The 27,395-nt window shown below is 38.1% G+C and overlaps 1 protein-coding gene across 5 annotated transcripts; it reads right to left on the bottom strand.

Annotated features, from left to right (window-relative positions):
* Positions 1-26,793, bottom strand: UBE2V2 (ubiquitin conjugating enzyme E2 V2). 5 transcript variants are annotated; one of them, XM_074550756.1, is made up of 6 exons: positions 26,640-26,793; positions 10,006-10,151; positions 6,539-6,664; positions 1,485-1,542; positions 1,038-1,097; positions 1-866 (listed from the first exon to the last, which is right to left on the bottom strand). In XM_074550756.1, exons 1-6 carry the CDS (start codon positions 26,653-26,655, stop codon positions 817-819), a joined length of 456 nt encoding a protein of 151 aa, XP_074406857.1. In that variant the 5' UTR covers positions 26,656-26,793; the 3' UTR covers positions 1-816. The 5 variants fall into 5 exon arrangements, with proteins under 5 accessions (XP_074406857.1, XP_074406865.1, XP_074406876.1 ...); XM_074550764.1 differs by having other exon boundaries at positions 1,038-1,094; XM_074550775.1 differs by lacking the exon at positions 1,038-1,097.
* Between the last annotated feature and the right edge of the window lie 602 nt (positions 26,794-27,395).

Below are 27,395 nucleotides of genomic sequence, written 5' to 3'. Positions count from 1 at the left end.
GACACTTTCCACAGTTTATTTACATTTTAAGACTAACTTTAATCTCAATCACATATCCATACATTTCCTTTGTTTCACTAAAACTTAAATGCATGGTTTATTAGAACAAAGACTGTAAACAAATATTTGCCATGTCCAATACATGTAACACAGGAGCTGCTTAACAGAAATTAATCCCCCCATTTTATAAATACAGGTATCAAAACAATCCTGAACATACTTTGTGACACTACTAGTAGTCGGCACCCACACCCTTGCAAAATTAAACAAGATGAGCAACGGTATTCACTGTACCTGCTACCTTAAAACAAATTTAACTGCAGCTCTTTTACTAAGCAAGATGGATAAAGCATGCCATTTATATTTTGCCTTCTCCAGAAATTATTTTCAGTAACATATATTATTCCACAGCAATCTGACACTTTCTGTCATGCTTTCATCTTGTAAAACCTGAATTCCAATTATAGGCTATTTCAGGCTTATGCTTAAATGACAGTGCCTCAGTAAGAGAAAAAAAATAATTGTGCTGCCTTTTTCTCCCATAGTGCCTGAAAACATATTGGGCATACATATATTATATATATTCTTACAAATGTCCAGGTCATGTATACCAGCTGAAATTCTTTAATGTGTGGGTGTTTGCATTGTGAGATTTAATCAAGACATTACATGAGTAGAAGGTTGTTGTTTTAAGACAGAAGTTTGAGAATCAGCTAAAATTAATTATTGTAAGTTTGTCCCTCTGGAGGTTGTGGAAGCTTCATATTTTCTTTGGACATCATTAGACGTCTTAGCTCTTGAAGTACAACTTTAATGCTATATGAATTTTGCCATTTTGCTAACACTGGTATGCTCCGTGCATCCACCTGGAAAAAGAAGAGAGAAATCTAATTTATAACTGAACACAAAATATCTACATAAATAACTGTTATCGACAGTTGCTCTAAGAAATGGTCTAAGCATTCCCTGACACCTTCTCTGTGGCATAAAGTCCCTGTGTTCCTAAAATATTTTAAGGAAAACAATCATATACTTACACACAGATACAGATTCTGCAATAAAATCCATGCAGGTGGACCCTTCCATCTGTGCTGCTACTTATATTAGTGTGAAGAAAAAAGGATGGTAAGAGGACATCAGCAAACTGTTCACTGCAAAACTGAAACTGCTACCTCACAAAATTTATAAGTTTTTTTCAAATTACCCCCAAAAAGAAACAAATAATCACCTTCACTATGCTAATATATGCACCTTTCTAAAGGAACATTTCCCTTATTATTTCTTTGCTGCAAGTACTGTTGGTGATTTCTTTCACACAGATATTACACGCTGCTTCTCATACATCTAGAGGCACTACATGTATTAAGAAATGTCTTGAAACACTGAAATAATTGATTTGTAATGCTTGGACATTTCTTAGTTCTTTGCATCCTTCTCACATAAGTCATCTTACGGAGCCGTGAAGATTACTGTACATCACTTACCAAGTGGAATATGAACTGAAAGGAAAGGACATGGGACTTCTCCTATGCGTTTAAAAACCTGTGGGACAATTTACACAATTATATTATAACGGGGAGGTTTCCACAGGAAAGTCAGCAATTGAAAGTCATCCTGGGAATTGTTCTGGCAGCAGGTTAATTCCCAACCCCTGCATGGAGGAACTTAAGAGCACAGAGGGGCCTATAGCTGTGCAACTGCAAAGCAGGCCCTGGGGCAGGAATAGGGCTATTGCATGCTACTGGATTCCTTTGGTAGAGTTGCAGCCCATATGGCTACAACAGTGCTGGAAACCACTGGTTTATGATTTAGGTAGCATAAAACATCAAGAAGTTTCTTATCCCATCTTAATTAGGGCAAGCTGAAAGAAAAAAAAAAAAAAACCTGGAATCAGAAATGTTAACACAGATGTTTTATTTCTAGATTATTTGAAGTGAGGCTACTTTCAGAACACCAGATGAGACTAAACAGACTAAACCTTTTGTAGGAGGAAACTGAGGCCAAGGTTTAACAATGTGCTGGCTTGGGCAGCAATACTATCCCAAGAAACTTATGTTCCCTCTCTTGTTCCTTCAACAGTGCTACTGCCTACCAGCTCAGTTAAACCATATACAGGGAAACATTCTGTGATCTGAACTGACAGAACCCACCTAGTTTAAAGCACCACCTTGGAAAGAAGTCCCTAGGTAGGATCCTTGACCTTATTTACAGCTCAGCACTTAAAAGCATTTCTTTTCACACAATGTTCTGCTCAGAGCTGGGAACCCCTTAAAGTCAGCAGAGTTGCCAACAACAACTTGAATCATCAAGCTACAGTAAGAATGACAGTCAGATGATTTAATAATTATTGCAAACATTTGATAAAAAAGAAAAATACCATAAAAATAAAAGCTAAATTATGGAGCAATGTCATGCCGGTTTAAAATACATGAGTGTATGAGCCAATACAGAAAAAGGTTGTGAAAGTTAGCACTGCTGAAATCATCACTGTAATTCCTGTACTATTGCTACTTTTTTAAAGGGGTATTTGGGTTAATGTGGTAGATACTATGCAAAATGGCTGGAAAGGAAGTTGCCCTGGGACTACAGAAATAAACATCTAACTTCAGTCTGGAAATTCTGCTTTCACACCATCCTCCTTGCCCTTGCTTCTCCTCCTCCTGCCTTTGTCGGTTCCCTCAGGTCTGGGCGTTTGCCTCAATTACAGCACACAGCAGCCAGTCACCACTGCTGTTCAAATAATGCCATTCTACAAAGACTGGAACATGAGAGCTGATCACTTAAGAGTAAGCTCCTCCTGGTTTTCTTTTTTCCTGGGAATTTGCAACAAAAAAAACTCACAGACTGCAAACTCTGCTTTAACATTGCTGTGAATGTTTTCTGACTAAAGACGACTGCAACATGACATTTTTGTTGCTTGTTTATCTCAAGTCTCTTTTCTGCAAGTCACCAACTTCTTTCATAACATCTTGCAGCAGTAAAGATTTTGGCTCAGGTTCTGTTTTCTGTCTTGCAGAATTGATTTCCAAGTTAGTGCATAATAAACTCACTTTATGAAGAACAATGATAAGACATTTAAAGACATTTAAGAGAGTGACACAAACTATGTTCAAATCACACAAAAGCATAAGGTAATATTCAAATGCACATCCTGGAACACAGGGAGACATTTCAAGGTCACATAAAAGCTAATAAACCTGCAAACTGCAATCTGAAGACTATTTAGACTATTGTTTTGGGAGGTACACCACTGTGGAACCCTGAATAATAAGAGAAGCAATCTACGAAATGCATTATTTTTTTAAACAGCTGACAATAAAAATAATTTTACACAATTATACAAAGTATTTAGTGTTTACAATGTTCCAAGTAACTTCAACAAGTAGCAGCAAATGTCTACAGCAAACATAGTCAAAACAGTAACCGGGCAGCTTACAGATTTACAGCTGAGTCCTAAGTGATTTAAAAGTAAACAAGTATTTCCAGCTGTAAATGGTATCCTAATGAACAGAAGTGATTGCAAATCCTGCAAGATAGACTGCTGAGGAGCACCATCACAGATGCAAAAATCAGACAACCTCAAAAGAAAATGGGAAAACAAACAGCACATTAGAATGCAACCTGTGTTTTATCAATATGAGATAAGTAAGTACGTCTCCAAGAGAAAAGACCCTGTAGCATTAGCAATAATAATCTACAGTTTTACAACAGTGATGCCATTAGCACATAAAAGCATTTTGTGCAGCTCTACACAAGTACTTAGTCTTGTTTTTCTGACCTTAGTAACCTAATTCTGTACACAAATACAGCAGATCCATAGGTAAGTTAAAAAAAAAAACCTACAAACTTTTTTCTTAACTTGCAGATAAGAAAAGAAAGACAATTTAACGGGGTGCCTCACAGCACCTTAGTCTTTTGAGATAAAATATTCCTGAACTAGTTCTCTCCTCTCCTGCAGTAAATTTATCAGTGATTCCTGAAGATATGCTGCTGGCAGAGAAGTTACTTACAAACTCCTCTCTCACAGACTAATCAAACAAAAAGTCAATAAAGTTGTACCTGTCAGTATTGATAAATTCATTACACACATGCCCTTTTCATGCAAAGAGTAAAGGAATTTCTGAGTAAAGGGATTTTTAATCAAAAAAGTAGAGAACCATTGCCCACAGAGCAGTATGAGAATAGCTTGCTCAGATCCCTAGTAACTACACTTATCCATCTTTCCCCTGTACCAATCACACTCTAACTCAACAGAAATTATCACCCTCTAAAATCCCCAGTGTGGACCCTACTTTTCCACAGATGTTAACTGGCACACAAGCCTACCTTAACAACATTACAAATGTTTTGAGTGTAATCTGCTAAGACAAAACAATTTCAGCTGCTGTTTGTCTCAGGCTTTTTTTCAGCAAGTCACAACTTCTTCCTGACATCTACAAGCAATGTGACCAAACGCTGGCCACATGGCAAAACCCAGGGTGCCTGCAGAAGCACGGATAGTAGACGAAGTCTGCAGATGAAACTCTGCCATTAATTCAAAGAATTCAAACCACTTATGATCTATTACATGAAAGATGACCAGAAAGTGGGAGAACAGCTTGGAAGAAACATGAAGGAGCTATGAGGAAGCAGCTATTTCAACTGCTCCAGGATGCTGAACATGCCCCACTGTTTGTTCCATGGTTCCTCTAATGACCACAAAGACAAAATAAGATAAAATGCGAGACACTGGGACAATGGGCACATTAAAAATTATATAATAAATGTGTTTTAAATTCACTACTTATGAAAATTCCTATCATTAAAAATACTACTTACTCCCATTTAAACCCATCAGGAAAAAAGAAAAGAAGTTATGCATTTGCATAGGAAATCCTTCATAACATATACGAGTTTATCTTCTGGGGCAAAAAATTAATGATGGTTTGATGTAAGATTATTAACTTACTAAAATCAATTTTTCCTGTAGCAATGAGTCAATTTGAACAGTGCTTTTAAAACAACAACACAGATTTCCTGTCACAGTAGTCACCCTGTTCCTCAGCAAGCTGAGTGAATGTAGACTTTTCCAAACAGAAGCTCAAACTTACTGGCTTCAGTAAACAAGAGCCTTCAGGCTCTGCTAGTCTAAGGTCCTGCTTCTGGAAACCAACACCTATACCTTGAGGTAGGCAGAGATTAAGCCATGACAGCATATTTCTTCACTGAATCAGAATAATACACGTTCCTATGGTACTAGAAGAGGTATGAAAATCATCTTCCAAACATACCATAAGCAGCTTTTGCTTCTCACAACTTCTCAATAAACACACACCCTTAGTCAACAAGCCACAGTTGTGATTAAGGGCATGAGCTAATTTGCAGATAGCAATTTTAACAGGATATTCAGGTAGACTAAGATTGTTAGCTACATAAAAGTATTTTCAGAGTAATTTTAGACTATTTCTGAAGCATTAGTGAAATAACTTTTGAAGACCAACCCAAACACCACTCTACAACCTACAACAGCCCAAAATATCCCCTGAGAACCTCTTCCTTCCCCTGCTACAGTCATTGAGACACTTGACATTCACAGTTCAGTACTGTTAATTACAGAAATGCAAGTCCATCTTTCTTGTAAATCTCACAAATTATTTAAAATCGAAATATGCTAATGCACCTTTAGGTATTGCCTTAACCCAACTACTCTGCCTTCACTAAAGACAAATGTACCCACAAATGGTGATTGTGTTGGTGATTGTGTTTCCTGCTGACAGATGCACACACCGCTGCAAACGCAAAGCAGCTCACAGCTCCCCTCTGAGCACAGGGGCACCCCAGTTGCTCACAGTATTTAAGAACCTGGTGAGTAACAAGCTTGCCTGAGCTGCTGCCACAGCTCCTCTGTGAACTCATCCCACCCTAACTGCAGGATCAGAGAAAGCAACTTACTGCAAATTGACCTTTAAAATGCAAGTGATTACCAGCTATATCAAAAGGTTGTAAGACCAAAGTTCAGAATCTCACCTTGGATTTTAATAAACCCAGTATAAAGGAAACAAGAGTATAAATACAACAGTTCATTACAGGTGAGTTAATACATCCAGAGTGAGTCTCATCAGGAACAACCTCAATTTTTAATTAGTGGAAACATCAGAGAGAATCTGTAATATTCCTGCTACAATACGAATCTAATCCCCTTTTATAAGAGTATTATGAAGGAAATACCTACACAGAGCTTAAACACTTGTTGTTTTTCTGTTCAAAACTAAAACCTTCATCTTCATTTAATTCAAATAATAATATAATAATAAACCTTCATCTTCATTTAAAAGAAACAACTGTCTTAATATTATAAATAATGCTCATCTCATTGGTAAGCCACAAAAAGCCACAAAGATTTGAAGAAGTAGGCCATCAAATTTCAATTGAAATATGTACTTATAATATAAACATTAAATAGAAAGCTCTGTGCAACATGCATATTCCTCACCTGATTTTCACAGAAATATTTTTAGTGTAAATTAACAACATGGTTGATCTTACCATTTCAACTTACCATTCCATTGGAATTATTTATTCCATTCATATTAATTTTAGTAACAAATCTAACTGTAGGAGGTGCTTCTGGGTATTTAGGTCCACACTCTACTTTCAGACTGTATATTCTGTTTTCATAGTTTGTCTAGAAAGCAAAAAAACAGACTAATGCATTTTACTGAAAGCTAAATATTAAGAATTTTTTAAAAACAGAACAAAGGCAAGAGGAATAACAATTATGAAATATGAAATAAATATAAATTTGTTCATATTGTATACCAACTGAAGGTCTTGGATTACTGACTGATTTCCACTGTTTTGGCAATATTGATTACTTCATGATTATGCATAAATTACACTGCTTTTTGACTACACCATACACAAGTTTTAATACAATTCTGTTTTTAACTCACATTTGCTCTCATCCTTTCTATCCACCTGCATCCTCAAAACAACACAGTACAGGACTAAGAGAAATCAATTAGCTTTAGGAAAATTACCACCTTCCCCCACAATGAAATATGTAATACTGTAAAAAAAAAAAAGGAAATGGAGGAAGACAAGAATGCCAATAATTTAACAGTTAAGATATAACCAAAATCAAAATAAAAATATAACCTGCAAAAGAAACATATCCTGGAAGCAGTTAGCACTACAGAAAATATCTGAAATTTCTGCAGCTGAGAATCACTTGGTTTACTGGAGGATTTATGAGTTTGGACAGTAAAGCAAGAGACTGCTAGTTTGCAGATGTCATTCCAAAGTGACCATGGAATGGATAATTCTAAGTGCAAGCATACTTAGAATTAGATATGGTTCTATTTTTTTTTATCTTGTCAAGTAGGCCATGCCAAAGATCAGTGCTTTGCTGGTCACTGATGCACGTGCCTCTGTGTTCCAAAACGAAGATGAACTCCATTTCTACACCTGCTTTTGCACTGGCACAACAGAAAGAGCCAACATGAACAAAAAAGCAGCAACATGCCTCTCAGCTTTCCAAAAGTATCATCTTTAACCTGTTCTGCATCAGTCAGCAGTCACTCACTCTCCAAGCAGAAGCATCAACCACATAGCCAAGCATCAAACAACAGGCTAGTCTGTGGTTAATTAAAATGCAGAGTGAAAACAGGACTACAGAAGCACCCTAACCATGTACCATAATTTTTGAGCATGCACAGAGACTGAACAGCAAGCAGGTCACAAAGAAACAGTGAAAAACTAAAGGTTTTCCATTACTCTTTCCCATTACTGTAATTAGGACAGACACTGGACAAGGCTGCCCAGGGAGGCTGTGGATGCTTCAACTCTGGCAGTGTTCAAGATGAGATGAGCTCTTGAGCAACCTGGTCTAGTGGGAGGTGTCCCTGCCCATGGCACAGGATGTTGAACATCTTAAGGATGAACTTAAGGATCTTTAGGGTCCCTTCCAACCCTTACCATTCTGATTCTATGATTAAAAGCTGAAGGCCAGATAGAAGTCATCTTATCCTGCTACAAGTAAGATTGTTGCTGCCACAGCCAGAAAACACAGTAACTAAAATTCTCATTATTCATTCAGCCAGAACAATTTTCTTCCCCAGAGAGGGATGCTGTCAGTTACAGTGAAAATAGGCCAAAATGTATATAATTCTACTCACAACTCTGGAAAAACCCAAGAACAGCACTCATTTTCATTCCCTTATCCAGGTGGCTTCTCAATTTTGCTCAATTTATCAAGTCACTGTTTTACTGCAAGCCAGGCATCCCTGGCCAGCTTCCCAAAAAAAGTAAAATTTCATTTTCTGTAAGTCAAAAAAATGTTTCTATTAATCCAAAACAAAAACCTCCTCTCTTGCTGTTGGGTCACCTTTCAAATGAAGCAATAAAAAAACTGATAAGCAATTTTTTTTTCCACAACTATAGAGAAGCCTCATATGAGAAGAACTTCATGGACAATATTAGCAACTTTCTCCATGTTTTGCCTAACTGTACCATCTACTTAACTCAGCCAGTTCCAAAAAACACACATGTTCTACACGCCATGAAACTAGATATGCAGTTCTTCTCAAGGTGCTGTAACTGGTTTGGGAGTTGGTGGCTTTCACTTTCTGCAGTCACTACATATTGCAAGTCATTCTATCTGCAAGGTTGAGTCTCCCTGAAATGGCACAAGATATATTTTTTGCATACACTCTTTATCATAAAGAAAATAAACTCACAAAACTACAAATTGACCAAGACTAAAAAGTGTATCCCAAGCTGGGCTAAGTACTTTGATTATTTTTTAAAAATACACGGGATCTTCTATAGTAGTATTATAAATATAGTATTATAGACATCATAATCTCTTTTCAAAGATGTGTAGTAGTCTACTTTAGGTTGAACACGAAAGCAGTCACAGGCAGTGCTGGAGGGTTTTTGGAGAGCCAGGGAGACCCCATGACAACTAGGTCAAAATTTTCAAGTTTTTATCCCAACACATTAGACTACAAACTTTCTTCAAAATGGACTCCAACACAGATTCCACAGAAGCTAATATCCAAAGCATACAGTCATTGAGATTATATATTAAATCTGCCCTCTCCCAGCTGCATCCAATTCTTTTAGGAGCTCAGCAAGGTCATTCAGGTGTTCAAAGCAGCCTACTGCAAGTGGCAAAGGACTTCCAAAAGAAATCTGAATTACACTGAATCTATCTCTGGAACTCTGCTACTTTAGAAGACGTTGTTTTCACTGAGGCAGAGCTCTGATCTCTGTCTTGGACAGCTCATTCCATAAGCCCTGCAGCCCCAAGGGACACACAAGCCAGGTCTCACTCTAGCAGTGAAAGGCACGTGCTAACTGAGGGCTACTTAGATATACTCATTGAAAGGTCTCAGTTACACACTCATCTTTTGCATCATATTATAACCTAGGAGAAAGCATGCAGTAAGTCAAGTAAAGTCCACTCATATCTGATATGGTTGAGACATACAAGAGGTGATTACTTCTCTTGCAAGCTGTGTCAGTCTAAATGACATTCTACAGACCTTCAAAGGTCAGAAGGATTAGAGGTAATTAGAAGCTGCTAGTCTTTAGGTATGATTCAAGTGAAATTCTAACACTGTTATACTGCAAGACTGTTCAATAAAACTTGTAGAAGTTGAAAATGCATTGCCAGTTTACTACAAAATTGGAATTATCAGGCACATGTGACAAAATGGGGAAAGACAATTACCTGCTTATTGTACTATCAGTGTACACTTATGTTCAGTAACAGTGGAAATAGAGAATTAATATACTCATAACTGAGTAAAATATGTCTCAGATCACAACTGGATTTTACAGACAGCTACAGAAACAGGGGAGGCTAGCCTGAAACACATGCCAGAAAATGAAAAACTGTATACTATTTCTACAAAGCCATACACTGAATTTAAACTATCCTTTACATTGTAGATTAGTAACATTTTTTTTAGTTTGAATTGCCTAAAACCTAACAAAAATGATTTATTTCATCACACTTACCCTTGGTGGCCCAATAATCATTCCTGTCCATCTGGTGAGTGTCATATCTTCATCATCTTCAAGGCCCCAGCTTACTGTACCATCACCCACTCCCTTCTGCCCTTCTTCAAGTTCTTCCAACAAGCGAAAATTACGAGGTACTTTAACTAGAGAAAATGGAACAACGTAATTAACACTGCTCACATTAAGGAAAAGGTAACAACTTCGTTGCTTTTATATGTTACACACTAGCAACTGCTCAATGTATTTTCCAAGTCAAGCAAATATTGCCTGCACAAATTTATGCAGCACTCAAATTGCTTTGAAGCAACTAACTGCTTCACTGGAGGTTAATTACTACCAAGTAATACCAATACAAGCCATGAAACAGAAAATAGGAGAGCTCTCTTTAGCCTAAGATGGCTTAGTTCAGATTCTCTTTCCCAAGCACAGCCTATTTCAAAATCAATTGACTGTCTGTCAAGTTCTAATCAACCAGAATCCATATTAAATCAATACAGCAAATTTACTCCAAAACAAAATTAAAGAATGTAACATTTAACACAGATTATCCTAATAAATGTCAACTGAAGACTGAAATATTTTCACTTGATTACACTCATTTGTAAAAAAACCTCAACAAAAGACTAATATCTGAAAGCAAATTGAAAATCAAGGCTTTTTTAATCTAGTGATTAATACAGCCACTTGCCAGAGGAGAAAAAAAATAAGCACAGAAGCACTAATTAAATTGTTAAAGAGAGATAAAGACATATTCACAACAGAATACAGAGATTAACTGCCTTTAGAGAACACCAACTAATAGTCACTAACCAAACTATAATTACAGGATTTTTATTATTATTCATGAAAAAATGCAGATATTGATAGATATTAAACAACACGATGCTCAATTGCTTTACAGCATCAGCTAAAATGGCACTTCAGCACTGAGGGAAGAAAGGTAATTAACACTTGTGCATGCAATCATGGAATGCTTTTATTTTCAAATAAAATATGCACAATGATGTAGTAACAATAGTATAATACCATAAAACTTCCACTTAGCTATAGCTGCTTATAATTACTTATTTTTTCTTATATCTTCTTACAACTTTAGTATTATCCATTATTTTCACTAGAGATCCTTTCTAGTACTGTAAGAATCCAGGTGCTCCATAAAACTAAAAATTAAGACTGGGTACACACAATGTTATTTCAATCAAGTTTGGAAAAGATGAAGGATAAAGAAAACTATTTTGCATATCAGTTATTCAGATTTGCATATCACTGTGATTTCAGGTTTTACATTACCCTAGTCTGTTCTCCAAGCAGTCTCTATGCAAGAAATCAAGAGTTTTAATGTACTATATTATTATTTAGTCAGATAATTGATGCAGATATATGGACCAGTATACACATACCTTTTAGCAACTCTTCAAATAGCTTATCTGGTAGAACCATAACCTCTCTTAAACAGTGTTTGAAACTTTTTTTTAGTAACACAGACTAGGGAGGCACTTCCAAAAATGGCATAAACTATTGTGTCCAAGTTCTCCAAATTGCCAGGGAAAAGCATTACGAGTATAGTATCAGGACAGTGGAAGGAAATTAAGTCATTCATGTACGGCCTCACCTTCCGTCCTGCCTTGGTGCTGCCACTCATCTGAGCCCTTACTGAGCTCCTTCAGCTTGCTAACTGAGCAGAAAATGACACATTTTGGTCTTCTCACAGCCCAGCCAGCACATGTGCTGAGAGCACCAGCAGAGTACATCAAGAAGCAGATCACATCTCAATTTTTTGACATAAAACCTTTTAAAAACCATCATTGAAACACATTTTCCCATCCTCTGGTCCCACTCTGATTTGTGATAAACATTAAGTGTGTACATTTATGTATCTAATTCTGACTAGAGATGAGAACTGACAATCACACTTCAACCACAAAGTTTTTACTCCACATTCATACATGTTCTGAGTTGAGTCTGCCAAACCAAATGATAAAGTTCTACTTTGCATCACATGACTGAATAGATTCTGATTGGTAGGTGCAGTCTCAAATTAAAAAAACCCACAACAACCTCCACCTACAAACCCCATGTACCTTAGCATTCACACATTACTTTAGGCTTCCCCAGCAGCTTAAATCCACCTTTTCTCAGAACCTCTGCTCTGACTGCAGAACTTCTGAGTCACAGTTTAGCTCTTTAAAAAGAACATAAAAGATGGTACCAAACAGGATTTAAACTTATTTCTGATTATGTGCTATCACCTTTCAGCACAGCCTGGATGACCCAGCTGCTCACTGTCCTGATATTCCATGCCTTCTCCCAGAATTCTGTTGCTCTTGCACTAGCCAGGCTCCTCTATTAGCCAAATTGTCACACTAATTTGGCAAAAAAAGCTGTTTTTCCTTCAAGCAAAAATCAAATCCAACCAGTTAATCAAGTGAATTGACTCAGGAAAAAAGAACAACAAATGCCAGAGCTGACTGCTGTGGCTCTCAGTGCCTTCCTTTGCAAAACCATGTGTGTGAGGATAAAGGAGCTTTTTGTGACAAAAAGCCACTGCACTGACTCAGCTGTATCATAAAACGGTACCCAACACATTAAACTGGAGGAGATGACACCAGAAAACAACAACCCCTTATGATGAACTGACCTGCGTTCATCACATTTTTCCATCATATTATCATATTATCCATAACTGCCCAAGGGGAGCAGTGAAGGACTTGGGAAACCTCCAGAACATCTCCAGAAAATAATTTAGATCTGCTCTGAAAAGAGATCTGACAAAAGCATCTGAGAGCAAGAGCCAGACTCCCCACACTAACATTCTTATCACTGCTAGAACTAAGTAGCAAAACACTGTTCTGAAGTTAAAAATAAGAATAAAACCATCTTGTGCTAAAAAAAATACACAATAATCCCAACTAAAAACCCAACACACATGCACACAAAATCTTGTCAATAACAACAAAATTCTCCCCCCCAAAATCCACTCAACTGCTTCTATGTCCCTGGCATATATGACTAATGTTTTATCATCAATACTTCAAACTTTATTAAAGCAATTACTAAGTGTTTTCATAGAAAATGATTATTGCTAGATTTCTGACAAGTGACACAGAATAATGTAAAAATTAACACAGTGGATTTAAAACAAACAAACAAACAACCTAACAAAAACCAATCCCTTACTATTATTTATAACTACAGACTTAGAAACTTCCAGCAAAATTAACTGGAATTAAATAGTGTCTTGAGCATCTGCTCCTGTCCTTGTGCATGCTATTGCACTCTACATGCTTGCTTTGATCATGCTATAACCTCTACACAAAACAAATTTACCTAGCTTGAAGAGTGGAACACACACATAAGATTGTGCTCTCTTCCCAGTAAAAAACAACAAGAACTTCTGTCTAGAAATCCAGTCAAGGATGATCTGGATTCTCCAGACATTAAGTTTTCTCCTAGTATAAAGAGAAAGTAAAAAAATTCCTCTTCTCACTGTTTCAGGTATTTCAGAAAGCAGTTTTATCTTTAATACAGACAATGCAATTCATCAAATATTTGCTAAAAACTTTGAAATATTCCTGACTGAATTTGAGTAAGAATCGTTATTTTATTTACAGAATTTGGACAATGAAACCGTTTTCTCTTTTCACGTGCAGCTCATTAGCAGTATGAAATTACAGAAAGCAGCACCATTTTTCAGCTGACTCCCAGACCTCAGGTGTTCTCCCAGTGCCACTTGCTCATGGGACCACGAAGCAGCTTCAGGCAGGCACAGACAGGTTGGTTTTACTCTCTGTAACAGGCAGAGCTAAAGCCTCACACTGCCAAGTGAAGGGGATTAAAGCTGTCAATTTGAACACTGGCAGAACTACAGGCACGGTAAATTCCCCTCAGCAGGCTGTGATTTACAGCTCAATACAACACTGCACCCAGCACAGCTCTTTGCAATGATGGACTAAGGCTCTGCATGTGCAAACATAGATGGTTTCATCCAGATTAAGAAAACAAAAAGCAAAACCTCTCTTCACTTTATCTGCAAAGATCACTTCACTGTAGATTTTACTGACAAATAGCCTCCTGACACCCCTGCCCAAAATCTGTCACAGGAATTGCCAAACAACTTCTACCAAACTCTCACAAACAGTTGAACTAAATATATTTCACTTAAACAAAACATCACTCATGCTTACATACACTAATAGTTTTTAATTTAAAAATTGAATCATGAAACTGGACTACACAAATCCATGAAATCATCAGTAAATTTAATACCCTGGAATTAGAAGAGAATGAAAGAAGACTCAGTAAACAAAGCCCAAAATTTAAGCATGAGGGTCTACTTTCATATATCAGTAGCTACTTCAGGCATTACAATCTAAATCACCAAGTTAATAGAAATAAAAAACACACTACCACAAAGGATGAGTGAAGAAAAAAGTTATAGCTATGCTTTGATCCAGAATCTGCATAACCTGGAAAAAAAATCAGGAAAGAAAATAAAAAGGAATCTTCAGTGTCCATTAGTAGTACCAACAACTTTCACTGTAGTAACAAATGAGAATTGCCTGGATGAACCTGTTCTTGCTAGACAGAGTTCCCCAGTGGGTAATGTCAGATCACTCAGTGATACAGTGACTTAATCAGCAGCATCAAGACAACACACAATTGCACTTCTGTGCACTTAAGTCAGATTTGACAGACCTCACTGGATACATTAAATCACATTTTTAAACAGTTCACATGGACACACTCCTGCAAAGAGTTGGCAGTCCAAGCTCCTCACACAACAAATGATTCTTTGCTGTGTAACAGGCAAGAGTGGGATAACCTACACTCTGCTCTTGTCCCTGCAGGTTACAAAGCAAACCATAACCCAAAATTTTAATAGATTAGCTCAGAGCCTAAAGTGTGAAGTTTTCTGTAAGACCCAAAATTATGCTTTTTAGAGTAATTGTCCATAATCAACATTCCATACCAAGATTTAGTTTCTCTTCAAATCTCTCCCAGTTCTTGACTTGAATCAGTCCTGAAAGTTAACTCAGTACCAGGACCATTTCACCCAGCACACCCCATACTACCAAGACTCCAAAAGACAGCTCTACAAACAAATCCTAACATGCACACAAGAACAATTTATATCAAAAAATCCTACATTAACACAATCAGATACTGTCAGGGATGCTATTCTTCCTGATTGAGATAGCTGTGTCAAGGAGTCTGTAGTATGAAAAATTTTGAATTTTTGAGTTGGCTCTTGCCCACTGACTTCCAGCAAAACAGAAACTGAAAAGTATGTTCAGCTTGGTAACAAAGAGAAAAACCTCTCAAACCCCATTTATCAGCTTCAGGCTCACAGCAAAGTAAGCATTTCCTAAGGACAGGGAAAGGGGGGGAAGGACGTCAGTCTTGCAAATTTCAAGCCATAAAACAATTTCTCCTGGGGCAGGGAGAGGAAGAAAAAAATACAAAGAGAAACACAGAGAAAACAACTTGTTCCTTTCAGTCTCTGAGCAATTCATCTTGCTCTGGACAAAATGAAGTAAAAACCTGAAATGCTGTACTAACAACAACAGTCCACACACCCACAAAAAGAACATAAAACAACCAGAGCCTTAAATAGGCCCTGAAATGCCAATACATTAAAAACAACAAAACAAACAAAGAAAAATTAAGGAGAGAGAGGAAAGAGGGTCAGGGCATATGAAATACTAACATATTCTATTCTGACTGACTAACCCTAATCCTAACCCTAATAACGAAGATATTCCTGTGAAATTAGTTGGTTTTTTTTGTAAACTTGATGTGTATTCTTGTTTGCCAATTGCCCTGCTCACACCACTTCTGAAAAGACACACAAGAAAAGCCTTACTATCACAAACTTACTATCAAGAAGTATTGCCTGGTGTCCCTAATGACATTGCTGTTATCTGAGATTGATCATAGTAACCAAGCTCCAAAACCCTGAAATACTTCTAGTGATTTGCTTAGTTAGTGCAATAACCAAGTTGGTATCAGTAGTGGAATGCAGCAATTCAATAATGGACTTTGTTATTCTTGTTGCTCTTGTTTTAAAATCAAGTATGTTACTACACACATAGTAAAATCACTGTTTCCAATAACCAAGACATGATTCTTATTCAAGGTAAACTGACGTTGCCAAATGCTTTCCAGGAAAGTTTCAATGTATTTCAGTAAAATTCAAATTCATAATTCTTTACGTCAGTCATATTCATAAAGTTGCATTTACTCTACGCTATTTTTCTCTATTTTCCTACATCAAGTATGTCCCAAAGCAACAAAACTCGAGCAACAGAATATTCTGCATTAACAGTTTGAGTTTAAATTGAAAAAGTCCTATACTATGTTAACTGAAATGGTGAAAGCAAGGTATTTAGCAGCAATAGGTGGCTCATGCACATTGATCAGGATGAGGAATAAGGTACTAATCAAGTCTGAACCTCACAGAGCTGTAAGCAACATGAATTTAGGTTAGTCTTAATGAATTTGCAGATCTAACTATGCTTACCTGTGGAAATTTTCTAGGAATAGAAGTCAAGAAGAAAATCAGATGAAAATTCATTTCCACATAGAAATTATTCATCCCAAAAGAAAGAAACAAGACAACTAACTTGAAGAATTAATAAGAGATGAGTGGAAGGTAAGACTCCACAGCTCAAGTAAGCAGACGTGCATCAATGACCACTACAGAGCAAATAGAGCACAAGGCCATTGGTTCACTGTGCTCAATGCTCGCTGTAACTCAGAGGCAGCTTTGCTACAATACTGAACAGGTTGAAGTGGTAAGAACTAAATGGGTTATTGCACTGCTTTGCAGGACTAAACCTATATATATATATGGATATGTTTATATAGAATACCATGTAGGAGCCCTGTAACTGATAAACCTCTTTCCCTTTTACAATGTTTGACATTAAGTATGATTAAGTATGTTGAAAGTACACAGGTTGGAAGACTACAAAGAAGAGGTGCATTCCAGGAACCACACTGAAGCTAAACTATGCATTTCATCAGGTTTTGGGTTTTGTTTTTTTCATGTAAAGAAATGTCAGTTGCTGAAAAACATTTCCCAGCATGAGGCAACAAAGAGCTACAGCAGTGTGAAAGCTATAACCCTTTAGCTTAAAACCTAATTTTTGGTTAAAGCTAAGTAAAGTCATATTTGTTTTCAGAATTATATTGGTGAAATTTTCTATTTATTTCAACTAAGTGAAATCCTACATTTGATAGTATCTTAATAGGCAAAATCCTAACTTAAGCTAGGCTTCATGAAAATAACTTTCATAGGAATTTCCTTTTTATTTCAGTCCAGCCACAGCCATAAACATGCTAAATATGGCTTATATTAAGAAGGCAGCTAATGAGAAACAGTTAATAGAGCAGAAGTCTCAGTCATTTACTGCAACTCAGCATTCAGATTTTGCTGGAGGGAAAAAGGGCTGGACAGGTATAGAGGTTATTTCTTTAAGGCAGGGCACGAACGCGATTTTAAAAAACAAACAAATAACAAAACAATAAAGATAATAGAGGTTTATAGAAGCAGGTTTTTTTCATCTGGCTTTCTATTTCACATGCATACTCATAACGGTAAGACACTACCTACTAGTGAAAATAATTGAAAATGATAAATTCTACACAGAATGACATTTTCAGTGCTACCTTTAGTTTCACTGGGGTGGGAAGAAATTAATTTCTAGACAGCTACCCATGAGTACCTGGATTGGCAGACACATACCTGATTTACAAGCATGTTAAAATGGTTTCAACCACAAATCTTGATGCTGGAGTAAGAGATCGGAGCATATCAAAACGCAAAATTGATGTTGCAAAAGCAATCAATTTATTCAATGTTTCAGTTGCTGACGGTTTCTCATGAAGAATGACGAGACCTTAAACTTGAGTTCTCCAGCAGAGTGCACATTCCAAATACAGAACTTCTTCGGGAAACGCTTGTACAATTTAAGGTTTTATTAATTATGTTTTAAAGCGTGAGAAATTACTAGAAAAACAAATAGGTACCTTACCAAGGCATCACATAAGCCTTCCCTTCCTTTATCTTGCCTCCTGAGTAACCAGAAGGAAGTGAGTTAACTCCTTCCAATAAATTTGATTTCTACCAATTCTGTTCCATAACCCACTGAATTATTTACTGAAGGCAGCCCTATGGACACAACTCTTTCTGTGATGGTCAATATCCTCCCAGGAAAACACATCATATTTGTTAAATTTTTATTCACTTCTAATCATGCTCATGGCCTCTCCCCTCTTCCTCTGCTCCCCACTGCCACCTCTTTCCCCTTATGCACCTTTTCCAGAGGAGCAGCAGATGGAGGTGCAGCTGCCATTAACTACCTGATTCACCACAGCTGCTCCCACCTCTGACCAGCAGCCCTGGAGGAGCCAATCTCTTAAAAATTCCATCAAGTTTTTCCCACTCTTCACTATCTCCCCTTACCAAGGCTCGTGCACCACTGAAAGCCTCCATTCCACAGCTCCTGCAGCCCAATTTCCAAATGCCCTCTCCACTGCCCTGATTTGTTATGGAACAACAATATCTTACACATCCTAAAGCTGCACAAGGCACAACAGTAAATAACAGCAAGAGTCATCACAGGCACATCAGCGAGAAGCAGCACAGAGCAGTCAAGGCTGGATATGAGCACACACAGAATACAGCCCAGAGCTGAGAGCAACTCCAGCTGAACTCAGCTTTGTCAGCAAGGATGCAACAACATCCCTCTGTCTTGACACTTTGATGCAAACACGATCGTCCTGAGTGCTGCTGCTGGCAGGGAATGACTAATGGTGCTCATCAAAATTACACTAATGAAGAAGCTTGCTTCACTACAGATACAAATGCTGTTAAGACTACATAACAGAGAAGGCATAAGCAAGATCTTGGCAAAACAAAGAGGGGGGAAAAAAAGGAAAAAACTTCTAACCTTCAGAAAGTCCCATAATTTTTTAAAGTAATTAAAATACCTCATCCAAACAAACTTTTTTAAAAAGCTACCACAACAACAGAAAACTATAGCATAAATCCCACTAAACTGGACTGCAGTCCCAAAAGAAAATTGGTGTAAATTGCTTAAAAGCAATTTTACAAATTTGTACCAATATTAATGGCATTTCTTTATCAGTCTGTATTATCTCTAAGTGCATTTTTTTTAATAAACAAGACCACTGTTAACTAAGACACTGCATGACCAGTGATGCCTCACACTTTTAGAAAAACCATACAGGTACTAAACAGTTAAGTCACTAAATAACTCATCAATTGACATCCATGAACGATGGAAATGCACAAAGCTGACTACAAGTTTAAAACTTAAATCTTTATAGGCAACTACTGAATGAAACACATGAGATACTAAAATTCAACCAACTTCCCATATGTTTTAGTGTATGAAATTAGAAAAGTGACACATTGTGATGCTTAGCAAATTGAGAATTACTGTTTCAATTTTGTACAAAACATGTAAGGCAGGAAGCCAGCAAACAGGAGTTAGAAAAGATAGCTGTCACTTCAAAAACCACCAGCAATATTAACGGTGATTTAATAGTCTAAGGAATCAAGATTTTACCAGGCAAAGAAATCTTTCCAATTTCTACCCTGAGAAGTTATAAACTAACCCCCAAACTTGTTTAGTAAACTTGTTTAATAATTACCCCATTATTAAAAGCACAAAGCTAAATTACAGCAGAAAAAAAACCAATGGAAGTTAAAATGGCTCATTTTTGAAACTTGCATTTTAAACCTGACTTTGTGTTAGCAGAGAGAAAAAAATTATTTTAAACAGATACTTATTAAGTTACCTTTTAAATTACAATGACATAGAAACTTATTTTTCCCAGATAAAGGGACAGGAGGAGCAGGAGACTACAGGAACTCAGCAGAGCCCAATATTTCATCATGAAACAGCTTTCCCAGCATCTGCTTTAAAAGTTAAGAATACAATGTGTGACCCAGATAACATGAGGAGCATCAAGGATTTAGTCTAGCAAAGCTGTAAAGCTGTCTTAAACGGGTTACAAGTCATTGATTAGCAAACAGTTGTTCTAACATGTGCATGAAGATCCTTTCCACCATGACTCAGCACCTGTCCACAGTACAAAACATAAAGTACCTTTATCTATGCAAAGCAAGTAATGTTATTCTTTCAGTTCTACACATAAGCATATGCATATGGATATAATCAGCACATGCACCAATCACCACATATTTAGTAAAAAGAACTGCCATTAAATTATTTTCCTGCATTATTTTTGAGAGTCATACTTCAGCCTGCTATTTTCTATATGCTGTGGTATTCAAAAGTTCAAATTATTTAATATTTACATGATCACACATTCCATTTCAGTGAGAAGAAAGAAAACATGGAATGCCTTCTCTGGAAAAGTTCTAAGTTTTATGAATAAAACTGGACATTTTACTGCAAATATACTGAATAAAGGACACTCCTTTTATATGTATTGGGCAAAATGTTTTGATTTACTCAAGCAAATTGCAAACACACTTAACTATCCAGTTTATGAATAGTCACAAACACAATGGAGGGAGGTGATTTTTTTCTTTATGCTATTAAACTCATTTAATGCAAGAATTTTAAAAAGAGCATACTGAATCTATAATTTGTCTGACTATTTTTAAAATCTAGTTGAAGTATTTCATCCTTCTGAAATAAAGATTATAGTGCTCTGAAGTTCTAAGTGTTGAAGATTCCATTCCTTCCAAAATGCTAACTAGGAAATGCTTTAGAGTCACAGACTTAAATCATCACACATTTTTGAAAAGGCTGTATACCAGAAGCTCATGTTATTCAGAATCAGTCTGACAGCTTCACAAGTCATAAGTTTCTACACTGATTCAATTCAAAATATTGTTTGAATTATATATCATTAGTGTATTCCAAATGACAAATACAAAGAAAAACATTCTTTGGGCAGGACAGCATTTGGTAAAACCCTTCTAAATACTTAAATCAAGGCTACTTTGAACACTTCCCCCACAGCACTTTCTTGTCTTCCCATGGTCTGTGCTGAGGTTCCCACAGGGTAACTGAGACAACAAGGCAACAAAACCTAACAGGAGTACCTGAAGCTGATCAGTATTTTACATTAAGTTTCAGTCCAGATGAAATAAGAGCTACAGTGCAGATAAAATAGTGGATATACTAAAATAGCAGATAATACTGAAAGATAACAGATAGAAGAGATAATAGTGGATAAAAAGAGTAGGGACAGAGAGAGGAAAGGTCTGTTAACAAAAAGAAGCTGAATAGTTTCACAGCATGTATTTAACAGTGCCTCTGGAAAATCTTCCATAAGGCAAAACACAAATACTAACAAATACATTTGTAATTCAATTCCACCAACTCCTCATAAGACTTGGAAATCTAATTCTTACATGAGAAGCCTTCTCATGCATGCTTAGGTTTATAGTACGGACCATCTGCCTCCAATTTCTGAAAGGCACATCCTCCTGAAACTCTGTGCTGTACCTTTATCCAGGCTAAAATTTCCCAGGATTGTACAGAATAGTTTAGATAATGGGCTTCGATACTATGTCTGATAACATCCCTGAATTTCCAACAAGCTCTTAAACAAACAGAAGATTACAAAGTAGGCCACTTGTTTATTGCAGAGGTAAGTTGCTTTGCTGTGAGAACACTTACACAGCTATTGTGGCAGAAAGACATAAGTAGGTTTGTATTTAAAGACAGAGTTATAAAATACCAGGAACAAAGGCAGGAAAATGATACAGACAAAACTCTGACAAGAAACAGAGTATCTTGCCTATATATGCCCCAAAGTTGGAAAGAACTGATGGTCTATATATAGTTTTAAAGTAATTTGCAATCTAAACTTTTGTCAACCCAGCTGAAATTATTTGTGGTTTGTCAAGATGTTTTTAAGCAGGCAGAACAATCACAATTGCAATTCCTTGTGCATAGGACAGGATGGAAAAAATGCTCCACACAGAGTACTTGCTGCCTCATGGAACACAGTATTTTACTTCTTTTGTTTTGTTTGATTACTTGCAGCTTTAAGAAGTCTGTGCTAACACTGTAAACTCACAGAACAAACTTTGAGGACTCTAAAATTCTAAAAAGCTCTTAAACTTCTTGGACCAGTTCTGAATAAGTGAACAATGTGGTGGAGGCATAAAAGAGAAAATGGGAGGGAGTAATACATCCTTCAAGGTGAAACACAGTGGATAAAAAACACATCTATTTCTTTGAGAAGGAAAAAAAAAGAGGAAGGAAGCGAACATTGAACGGGTTAGAGGGAAAGAGAAGCCTACCTGTGCAGAGTTATCTAGACATGAAGTTTAAACTATATCACATCTCCTACATGGAAAAAGTGGTCTTTAAATCGTTGCTTCTACATCCCACTTATGAATACATCCCCTTATTACTCCTCTGAATGGCTTTTAGTATCTAGATGTCCCACACTCAGGGTATAAATCTTTACCCTACTAAGGAGAGAAGAGACAAGACATCAGCTTAATTTGGAATGAAGAAGAAAAGAGTTTCAAGGCATTTAAGAGAAAGCATTGCAAAATATCTCACATTATAGAATATCTTGCAATTGTAGGTTTTAAGAGCAGAAGAAAAAAATCCCAACTTTCAAAGCAAAATAAACCAAAACCACCACCACCACCAAAAGCCCCAGCCATTGGGGATGGCACACTCAGCGCTTGCTCCACAGCTCAGGGAGTCTAGGACGCACTCAAGACCACTTCCAGCCCTTCATTTTCATCCCAGCTTCCTTACTGTAGTCATGCACACTTACAACTGCTTCCACAACCACCAAGTGTTTGCAAATACGTAAAAAATAAAGTTATGAAAATAAGTCACTGACGTTTATCGTGCCACTTCTACTCACAGAATCAATCATGTATAAAATCAAAGGGAAGGACATTTTTGCATGGGCAAATGAGGTTACACAATGAAGCTGTTTCATGCTTATAGAGTAGAATGACTGGAAATTAAAAGTGTGGATTTTACAGAAAAATATTTTACAGGGATCTAGCCACACATCTTTCAAACACACTTTCAAAAAAGGTTGCTCAAGACTACATACTAGAAATAAATCAGGAATCTCGTATAATGTATTTTGACTGTTGATCAGTCAATTTTCTTCCCAGAGCACCCAGTTTCAGCAAACCAAGGGGAATTTTCATTAATTCAGCCCTATCCACCCTCCCCCAAGCTACTGAAGCTCTCAGCTGAAGAGGAAGGAGACAAAAGCATTAGCAGCCCATAGTTACAGCACCATATTTGACACTGCTGCCTTAATTCTCCTATTTTCCCACATAAATTCTAACCACTTACTGACACCATCAGTGCCTTTAGGGAACATTCACATTATATATATATGTGTGTATATATATATATGTGTGTGTGTGTGTATATATATGTATAACCCTATATATAAGGTATATAATATTACATATCACAGGCAATATAATACTGAGACCCAAATTCTCAAAATGCAGAAATTAATTCCTCACAATGATGTTTTTTATATGCTTCTTTTTCTTGAGATAGTCAAGAGATGTTTAAATGGTATGCCTTAGTGAAATATTTCTTTTAACTTGAAACTGCGTTTATTTACATCTTCTACTATGTATTTTCAAACACATTAACAGAATGAATCTCCAGCTAAGCAATATGAAACTGGATGATTATATATTACATATAGCTGCTCTCTCCTCTAGAAAACTGACTTGTTTAACCCCAGACCTCCAGCAGTACCCACACAAATAACCTAGAACAAGCTTCAAGCAGAAGGAGTTGTAATATCAGATCAAACTGCAGCTTACAAACATCCATTTCTAGCACATGCAGGATCTACATGCAAAATTTACTCACTACAGTAATTTTTGTAAAGCAGGTAAGATTTTGTAAAGCAGGTAAGATGCTTATTAAACAGCAATGTAGCACTGATTATACAATTTCTTTGGCACACATTAAAGAACAGCTATTTTCAAACTAAATTCTCTACTGTTAAATGCACATAATTTGTTACATTATTGCTCACAGAATTAGCAAGCCCAGGAAAGGAATTTCTGGGATAAAAGACAGTTGACCTTAGTAAAAGTTTTGGTGTTGACTTCCTTGTTATAATTTCCTTCCTTGACTTCATGCAGTCAATTTTTTTTTTTCTGAAATAAATAATGATGAAGTTGAACTTTATAGCAAGAGCAGACTAAAGTAACAAAGCTAGGTACATTTAAATCTTAAGTCTATAACAAAGTTAAGTCTATAGCAAATCATTCCCTGTCCTCCTCCACAAATTATTATAACACAGCTTCCTGGCAAGAGCAGTTCTGGGTGAAGTTTGAATTTTTACATACTATGTGGAAAGTATAAAACAAATCCCCCACCACCCCATGTGTGTGCCAATAAAGTCTCAGTATTTTCTCTACAAGAATATGTTGTTTTAGAAGCTCTGACTAATTTTCCCAGCAGATTTGTTGATGATTCAGCCTGCTTGCTGCATTTTACTACAACAAATTAGTTTAATTTAATTTCTTCAACAAGATGTACATGCAGTACTGGTCCTTTACATTGTTTGGAGCAGTCACACGTATTAGGAGTTTCCTACATCTCCTTTTTATGAACTTTAAGTGTGGCTGTATTTCTGAGGCAAAACCAACCCCCACTGATTAACTGCATAGAAGAGATTTTAAAACAACTCTTGTAAGGCTGCAAAGAACACTTACAGCAGTGAAACCATCCAAGTTCAGTCAAAAACTATTTATTCTGATGGGACTGAAGTAGAAAGAAAATATCCTTTCTCACTACAAAGATTTTTTGTAGCTGATACTCTGCACTATCCAGGTTGAATGCCAAATGCCAGTGCTCAATACATGACCTAAACCAACTTTGCTTCCTTATGTATTACAGGCAATCTCCAGTGTCAGCCTAGACACAAACTGAAGTCTTGCAGTGTTGCTCCATAATAAAACCCTTTTAAATTTAGACAACAGGAAAAAAAGTAAAAAAGAATCCTAACACAACAAAATGCAGTAATTCCCAGATGAGCAAATAGTTGGGTTTCTCTATATCCATTCTAGCTCAGTTTATCATAGGCAATAGCTATCTTTTTGGACTGCTCTTCCACATAGTTGCAAAAGTTACTTCACAAGCTACTTTATCAAATTCCACTCTGAAAATCACACATCCCCAAATGTATTACTGACTGGAGATGACTCTCCTTCCTCAAAAAAAAAAAAAACAAAAAAAAACAAAAAAACACCAAAACAAACAAAACCTGCCCAAGCACTTCTCACAGGATCAACAGCAAGGTACCAAGATCACTTTAAATATACAGATGTTTCTTATCTTTTGTTATAGTCCCAATTCCCCAAAGATCCACTGGATTGGCAGCAGAAATAAATTAGTGGCCAACATTTAGCCTAGACTAGCTGCTGAAGTCAATTCACTCCCCTGTCCTGAGGTCCATATTAATCCCACTTATGAAGTCTCAGGGATGAGAGAAGAGGAAACAAGCGCCCGAAGACTTCAGGTTTTAGCACTGGGGGAAAGGTCTTATTGTATTTGAAGCGTCTCATGAAATGAAGCTGAGACAGTCAAATTGTGCTTCTGCATTTAGCACTTGATGCAGTATTCTTGTCCCTTTCTTTGTCACCACTTTCCACAACGTTCTGGCACACCAATGCTCCATACACGGTGTGCTGGTTACTGAGAAGGCTTCCTGGGATGACTGGCAGCTCTTTGCCCTTAAATTTCACTATGAGAGACCCTTTGGCTTCAGTGGATGCCACAGGGAAGAGAGCTCCACTCCTCCTTCCCCCTATGCTACAGTCACCACCAAAGTGAAGTGCCTTTGTCCCAAAACACAACACAGGCCTAAGCCCTTCTCTCCCAAATAAAGAGGGGACACAGACAACCCTTTTATTTTAGACATCGCTATACCACGTCTTCTGTGTTCACCCAGCAGTACACTGGGCCAAATCTTCAGCACAAATCTTTCTTTCCTGCAGCATTTTCTGCAGGCTAACAGCATCTCCTCCCTTCCCCACGGACACCAGCATCTCTCCATCCATCGCTGGCCCTCGGCAGGTCAGTTCTCCCCTCCCCCGGCACTCGGAGCCCTGTCTCCCAGCACGCACCCCAGGCCGGGCTCTCACAAGGATGCAGCTGCCCCACGGACGGAAGGGATGGGGCCCAGGGCAGAAGTGAATTAGGAGGAATTTCTTTTCATTGGACATTGGAAGGGGCTGCCCAGGGAGGCGGTGGAGTCACCGTCCCTGGAGGTGCTTCAGGAAGGACTGGACGTGGCACTCGGCGCAGTGCTCTAATTGACAAGGCGGTGCTCGGCCATAGGTGGGACTCGCTGACCTCAGGGGTCTCTTCCAGCCTAAACGAACCTGGGATTCTGTGATAACCTGTCCCGGCTCCCCTGCAGCTTCCCTTTCCCCCCTGTCAGCAGACAATTCCTCCCCACTCGGGTCTCTCCCATCGGGGAGAGCTCGCCCCCCTCCATCCCGGCTAAGGGAGACCCGCCCCGGGCCCTTGTGGGGGCGCCTCCCCGGCCGGAGCCCAGCGCGCCGCTCTCCCGGGCCCAGCGAGCCCCCCCTCACAGACCTGTGGATCCGGCCATCTTGTCCGAGCCCCCCCCACACCGCTCCGGGCCCGCACGCCACGCGCGTCACTTCCCCTCGGAGCGGCTCCGTCACTTCCCGCCAGGAAGGACGGGGCGCATCCCGGGAGCGCGCGGGGCGGGCGGGGCCAGGGCACGGTGCCGGCATCAAGGCGCGCCCCCGTCCCGGGAGCCGGCCCGGCTGTGCCCCCGCCGGCAGCGAGCTTCCCGGGCGTGCTCCCCTCTCCCTGCATCCTTCCCGCCAGCCCCCGTCCGTGCGCATCTGTCTCCAAGCACCCGCTGCGTCTGATCCCATGGGGGATATTACACCTGGGAAGCAAATTCCCGGGGCTGCGTCCCTACCCTGCCAACCCCGCTCAGCCCGCACCCCAACCTCCAGTAATAAGGAAGCCAGCACACAGCGGTGAAGCTTCACTTCATTTTTTTTGGTTTTTCTGCTCGGCTTCAAACAAGACACTTAGATTCAGAAGTGTCTTTTGAGGATTTTTTAAGTGCCAAAGGCAGAAAAGGAAAGAATACAGATAAAAATTTAAAAGCCACAGAAATGCCAGAAGAACCACACCAAAGAGGTGCTAATTAGAAGGAGCTCTCAGAATGATCTGACGGTTTCAAAGGCTGAAATACTTGACATTCAGTAGCATGAAAAGTGTGGAAAATTAATCCCACAAATGTCTAGCCACGATGCCAAATGTTTCTTCACCTGCAGAAATCAGTTACAAAACTGAAGTTCCGGGCCCTTC

This window comes from Zonotrichia albicollis, chromosome 1 (assembly GCF_047830755.1).
Source record: "Zonotrichia albicollis isolate bZonAlb1 chromosome 1, bZonAlb1.hap1, whole genome shotgun sequence".
NCBI lineage: Eukaryota > Metazoa > Chordata > Aves > Passeriformes > Passerellidae > Zonotrichia > Zonotrichia albicollis.
This window is presented reverse-complemented; position numbering and strand designations above follow the sequence as displayed.